General features: G+C 30.7%; 1 protein-coding gene across 1 annotated transcript in view; it reads right to left on the bottom strand.

The window, feature by feature from the left end:
- Positions 1 to 202: 202 nt before the first annotated feature.
- The window catches only part of LOC105619901 (voltage-dependent calcium channel subunit alpha-2/delta-3), a 13,580-nt gene continuing 7,097 nt past the window's right edge, over positions 203 to 6,685 (bottom strand). The window contains exons 7-12 of the mRNA XM_012201417.1: positions 3,977 to 4,362; positions 3,596 to 3,800; positions 2,812 to 3,403; positions 1,746 to 2,107; positions 1,195 to 1,491; positions 203 to 493 (exon numbers count right to left, since the gene is read on the bottom strand). Coding sequence (XP_012056807.1) covers positions 203 to 493; positions 1,195 to 1,491; positions 1,746 to 2,107; positions 2,812 to 3,403; positions 3,596 to 3,800; positions 3,977 to 4,362 — 2,133 coding nt within the window. The remainder of the gene's footprint in view (positions 494 to 1,194; positions 1,492 to 1,745; positions 2,108 to 2,811; positions 3,404 to 3,595; positions 3,801 to 3,976; positions 4,363 to 6,685) is intronic.

The raw sequence follows: 6,685 nt of genomic DNA, 5'->3' as shown, positions 1-6,685 counted from the left end.
GTAAGTATTATTTAATTATTCTACATAGAAGAATTATATATATATATATATATATATATAGCTATTTTTTATTAAATAATTTATAAAGTTATATTTGGGGGATAAATATTTATACTTCTTGTGTTATTTTTTTATTCATTTCTTATTATCTTATTATTTTCTATAAAAAACAATACAATTATCAAGAACGTCTAATATGCTATCATACGAAGATATACAAAATCCTAGCAACAGTGATACATAACAGTAACAAAGACACCATCAGTTTAGATGCTCCGCATCCGTAAGTCACATGTTCCAGAGGATGTTCTGTGAAGCAACTCAGCCTGCGTCTTTTTAAAGTGTTCAATGAAATTTTGTGACAGGGTTTGTCGCTCGTGTTATTTGCGTACTCAAGGGGTGAGATGTTGACAGGTGTTACTTCTAATTTTATGTCCAAGCACGTTGAATACGTGTTGTTCACCACAACTAGCAACAGATTAGTATGTGCAACCTGTAATTATTACAGACGATTATTTTTTTTCAATTATTCGATTGCTGTATCATTTCATAAACTGAAAAATAAAGAACATAGGAAACTACAAAAGAGCATCAATCAACTCTAAAGATCATATCAAAAATATCATTAATAAATTAAAAAATAATTTCTCATAAATCTGTTTTAATTTAGATTCTAATATTAAAAATTTTGATACATTTATTACTTCTTCTTTCATCAACGTTCGTCGATGATTAACATACTGATTCAATTAACTTCACTTTAAATGCATTATTCTGATGCATCGTAAATTGTATAATTATCAAATTATAAAATTATTGATAGTACAATAATCTAATAATTATTGATATGCACAAATAATCATTTTTAATTATTCACGCGTACTTCTTTTTTCTTTGTACTTTACTTAATATTATATATTGTTTTAAGATTGTTGATCTTAAAAAGTATGATATTTGTATGACAGTGATTTGTAATTACAGTTTTATGCTAAGTCTCTACACTTATTAAAAACTGCTAGAGCCACACTTATCAGAATTAAAGTAAAATGTTAGTAATTGCAAACAAGACATAAAATAAATTTTAAATAGATAAAAATATATTTGTAATATTTGCTTAGTATGTATAAAAATCGTAAAATCTTATCCTCTCCATCTCAAGTAAAATAAAAAATATTTTTACTAAAATATATTTACTCTCTGAGCGTAAAAAGGCTGCGAACAATAATCGGAGTGATCGGTGACGCCTTTAGCAGCAACGGTCTCATTCAACATATAGAGTGTTCGCTTTTGATCACAGGAATAGTAATCAATACGTGGTTCTGGTGGTGGCGGCGGATCTGGTGCATCCTCATCGAAGTGGACTTTGCCATGAATGCCGGGCAAGTTTATAAACTGGGTCGCGTACCATATCAACCGCAGCAGAAACCAGAGCAATAATCTTGCAACATGTTGCAACGGTTCCATTAAGATGTTGGCAGAGTTATTGATTAGCTGAAACAATTTGCGGCTCCGTAAAAAAGCATCCTCTTTTTTTAAATAAAAAAGAATAATAATAGAAAAGCTTTGGGAACAACTTATTTTTTATGCTATTTTTTATTCTCTCACCAAATACAAAATTCTTTATAATTTTTATAATGATTAAAAACTCAACTCTGTGAATCTATTTAAATATGATCTTTTTTAATATAATCAATATTTTTTATTTTTATCGATTATCATATTGTTTTTTGACATATATTACTTACAATCTCATTACAGCACCATGCTTGATAATCAAAGATGTCAATCGGATTATAAAGACCCTGTTTGATCATGGATAGCATGACGGTACCCTCCTGAGTGCCCATAAATTGTCCGGTGTCATTATGTTCGTCTGAGATCACTATGTAACCGTTTTGGTCTAGCAGGTAGCAGTCAATCCAATCGTGGATGCAATTTATTATCGTATTTGTCTGATTGTTTGAGATTAATGCAATGAACTGCTTGTACAGATCTTTCATCGGCATCTGAAAACCCACTACAGCCGCTGGTGCTTTCTTGCCGCCATCCTTAGGCGATAGACTCATCGAAACAGTCACTATCGCATCCACGCCTGCTTCCCATGGAACTGCAATATACTTTGTTTCAAATATATATACTACTACAAATAATTATACTACTACTTATTTCAAATATAAATCATATATAATAAATAATTATATAAATGTCGATTTTAAATAAATCACAGAATGATTATAAAAGATAATTTAAAAAAAAATTTAATGATTATTTTTCAGGCTCAGCTAAATTAATTCAATCGTGAAATAATGCCTAGATCTAAGCAACAAATGTTTTGATATATCTTTCGGATCCTCTTCAATATAATTTAATGCATATAGAATTCTCCTATATATTATCTATTCGCAATAAGTTAATCTTTTTTAATGGTAAAAACGTTGTAAAATATAATATGAGAATATTAAACTTCATTTCTTCTCTGATTATATTATACTTCACAACATTTTTATTATTTAGAGAGATTAACTTTTTGCGGATAGACAATATATTTTGTATGTATTAAGTTACATTAAAGAGGATCCGAAAGATAAATCGAAATGTTTGTTAATTGGACCTCAATTTAATAAAGAATATACACATTAAAAAACTTTATGTCAGTTCATACAGATATAGAATATACACATTAAAAAACTTTATGTCAGTTCATACAGATGATTTCACGATTGATTTTAAAAAAATACACAAACACACGCACAACATTAATTATAAAAAAATTCTATTGTATGTCCTATCCACAATAAATATAATTCTTACCAGATAAATAAATACTTTCGGAATCTAGTTCACTTTGAAAAATCGCGCCTTTGTACCAAGGTTCATTCACTGCTCGTCTATGAAGATCACCGAAAATAACACTATCATCCACATTCGGCAGTTTGTTGGTTTTAAGATGATGCCACCTGGTCAGCCCGCTTTGCGTAGCGATAAATCTTATAAAAATACCATAGTGATGTACGAGATCCCAAGCCCTTGAAGATAAATTCTCCATATAGTCATCACGAAAGCTGTTGTTCGTCGCCTTAGCATCAAATACAAGCAATTGCATAAGTTCTTTGTTGCAATAGTAGTCATCGTGTTTGAGCGTTTGTCTGCCACAATTGGGTTCTTCATCAACATCTTCATCTATAGATGAATAAGCTTCATATTGCTCAGACCAGCGCCAACCAGGACGGCTTATCAGCGCCAAGAAATGACGCAACTCGTCTTCCGGTTTATTGAACTCATGACCTTCCAAATAATGGTAACGACAATATACCCAGCTAGGATGTACGCGCCAATGATCGCCCATAAAATAATCCGACACATTCACATTCATATTCTGGTTTCTGCGAATCTCATCGCCGACCTTGAAAAATTAGACATACAATAATTTGAGAAAATATTCAATATCATGAGCACAATTGTGTGTATAATTACTACTTGATACAATTCATGCTGTATGTCATTTATTAATTAGTATAATTAATTGTGCATAGAATTTTAAATGCGATTATTTAAAAAAGATAGTGAAATTGCTCTGATACTACTTCTATAATACCTTAATCCAGGTAGTTCCATAATTGGATAAAACAACCGCAAGACTAAATGGAGTGCCAGGTAGGGGCGCATAAAAATAATCACGTTTCTCAAGGTTTACCCGACGATTATCATCATAATGTAATTTCACGGGAATCCCCAACATGTTACCTCGCTTATGATCCACCAGCGCTGATCTCAGCTCCAATAATTCGGGTCCCGGATTTCTGTGTCCATTTTTAATTAATAAATACTTCAAATAAAAGATAATAATAAAAAAAATGTAACGATTAAAATATAAAATGTTTCACTTTTTTAAATAATTAATTCAATATTTTGTATTTATCTATTTATGGAGAAGAGAAACTATAATACTAAATGACGGAAACATTGCGTTATATACCTCGGCTCGCGTTCGTCGTCAAGTATCTCTACTTCCGTAAGATCGATGCTATTATAGTTCAATTTAAGCTGGCCTTTGTAATCTGGCCGGAGGTCTGGATGCAATATCACATAGCCATTATTGGATACAATAAAGGCGTAGCCATTCACGCCGAGTTTATATGGCAACGTAAGTTCGCGAATGTCATCAATCAGCACGTCTGTGCCAGCAACGCCGAATAGTGTGTCATTCACCGCATTTGTCATGTTGCTGCTATTGCTCTTACGATCAAACACAGGTGTGCTTATGGAAGTCAACAGTCTGTTGCCATTCTTGTTCTGCCATTCTTGCCGGGTTATGATATTCAAGGTGGATAAATCTTTCTCAATGTTCTTATCCTTCTGTAGCTACACAAAGCGATTGCGAAATTGAAAAACACTTTTCGATTGCAATATATCACCTCCTTTACAATTTTCTTTCGTTAAGAGGAGTGAATACGTCGATAGGTTGAAACAAAAGGGAAGGGCCACGTTATCTAATTCACTCGGACACTTCAATATCGAGGTATATAGAGTATATATCGGAACCAATCGAAATCTCACAAGAATTGATTACAGAAACATATATTTTTCATCGCGTGTAATATTCTTAAATCAAAATCTGATTTAAGAAATCTCATCGTTCAGTGATATTTTTAAAGACTCGAGGTCTTTGATTGTCCGCTTAATCCTGAATATTTTATACAGCAGTTAATACTGATCTAATAATGGGAAATAAATAAAAAAGAAATGAGTTAAACTAAAATTAATGAAGCCCAGCAAACAGGGTACCTAGCTTGAAATATTCAATTTGTTAATGATAACTAATCGACCAAAGACCATTCGCATCGATTAATCATATCTCAATGTCTAGCAATAAATCATTTGTAGATGTTTGTCCAGTCGATTCTCCGAATCGACACTTCAACAAACTATGTTAATTAATTCCTCTAGATATTAAGCTTTGATTTTAAGATTGAGCGAGATATTCAAAAGATTCTCAAATCTGATTCTGAAATTAGTAAAAAATAATGTTTATTTAATTAAATATGCCATTATTTATTATCTCGCTTGATCTTACACGAATTATTAAATAGAGTGATCAAAGTTGGAAATTTATATCCACTAATTTAAAATATTTTTAAATATATCTTTTCTAAAAGAAGAATTTTAACAAAGTTGCGTCGCGTAAGTTTTATTCCCGTTTGGAAAGATTAAATAAATACAGGAATTTGTTCCAAGGGAGATATTGCATGATATAAATCTACACGGAGTGCTTGGAAAGCTTAGGAACAGATAGCGGAGATTTCTTTCTTGATCGTATCTAAATCTGCTGTATGTAGATTGCATTCTCGTTTATTTGTACGCTCATCCGTTTTCCTTTCAGATACTTTTCCAGTCGCGACTTTTGTTGCCCATGCTTCATCACTCACCACAGTCAACCGACAAGTGCTGGATTCTGATGGGATTACGTATGTTTATTTTATTCTCCCTGTATATGTTTTCACTTTTACATAAGACATAGTAGAAGATATGAAAAAATGAAATTTGTAGTAACAAATAAATTACAATTGTATAATTTTAAAAACTAATATATAAATATTATTAAAATTTACAATTTTAAAATTGTTTTTCTTCTAAAAATTTCAGATTTTTCATATCACAAATTATAATATCATTTTTAATTTTCAGACAAATTTTTTTTAAACCGAGCAAATGAGTAATATTTGTTATACACAAATTGTGATACAATTGCATTAGATTTATATTAAATAATAAATGTCAGTGTTTTCGTTTGATGAAAATTTCTGTTCTCCGAGCCTAGGAGGAACTTTGATCCTAGGAAATAGAAAAATGCTACTAAATCTGGTGAATATGATGGATGGTCAATCAATTCGAAGCGCAATTCGTAAATTTCCGTCATGACAACCACCAGTGAAACGTATTTAGATAAAAATATCTAGATATAGTATTTAGATACTTCAGTTATACCTAAGTGTTGTATTATCTAGATTTTTACGGGCGGAAATAGCTGTATCCGTATCACTTTTGGTACGGTATCTTTTAAGTTTTAGATACTTATACATTTTACTTTATATTATATTATTTACTTTATATTATATTAGAAACTTAATTTTTAATTATTGTACATTATCTTTCTTCTCTAATTCTTAACTTTGTATAAGTACTTTCATTTCATCGCCTGGGAGAAAAAATATTTAAAATTATGTAATTTCATATTAGTTATATAAAATTATATATAATTATATACAGGGTCTCCGATCTACGGGATCGCCTTTCACAAGTTGATACTCACGAACTGAACTGAATCGAAAAATCCTTTACAAGCGATTGCGACCGATGGGCGTATACTTGGTGATAGTGCCGATATGTGCATATTTAATGATATTTCGAAATTAACATCTCCTAAAATATAGCATTAATTGTTAAATGGTAAAAGACTTTCAATTCAGTTCAGTTCAATAGTCCATTCTATCTATTCACGAAAAGTGATCTCGTAGGTTGAAGATATATCCTACATATGAAATATGCACATATTTGAACATATTCTATATGTAATTATATTTAATTTTACATAATCATCATCAAGACATTCTTTTATGTATTAAAACAAACAAATAAAATGTAGTATATTTTACGCTATTTATATCTTTTTCTTTTCTTTTTTTCC

This window comes from Atta cephalotes (genome assembly GCF_000143395.1).
Source record: "Atta cephalotes unplaced genomic scaffold scaffold00023, whole genome shotgun sequence".
Taxonomy (NCBI): Eukaryota; Metazoa; Arthropoda; class Insecta; order Hymenoptera; family Formicidae; genus Atta; species Atta cephalotes.
This window is presented reverse-complemented; position numbering and strand designations above follow the sequence as displayed.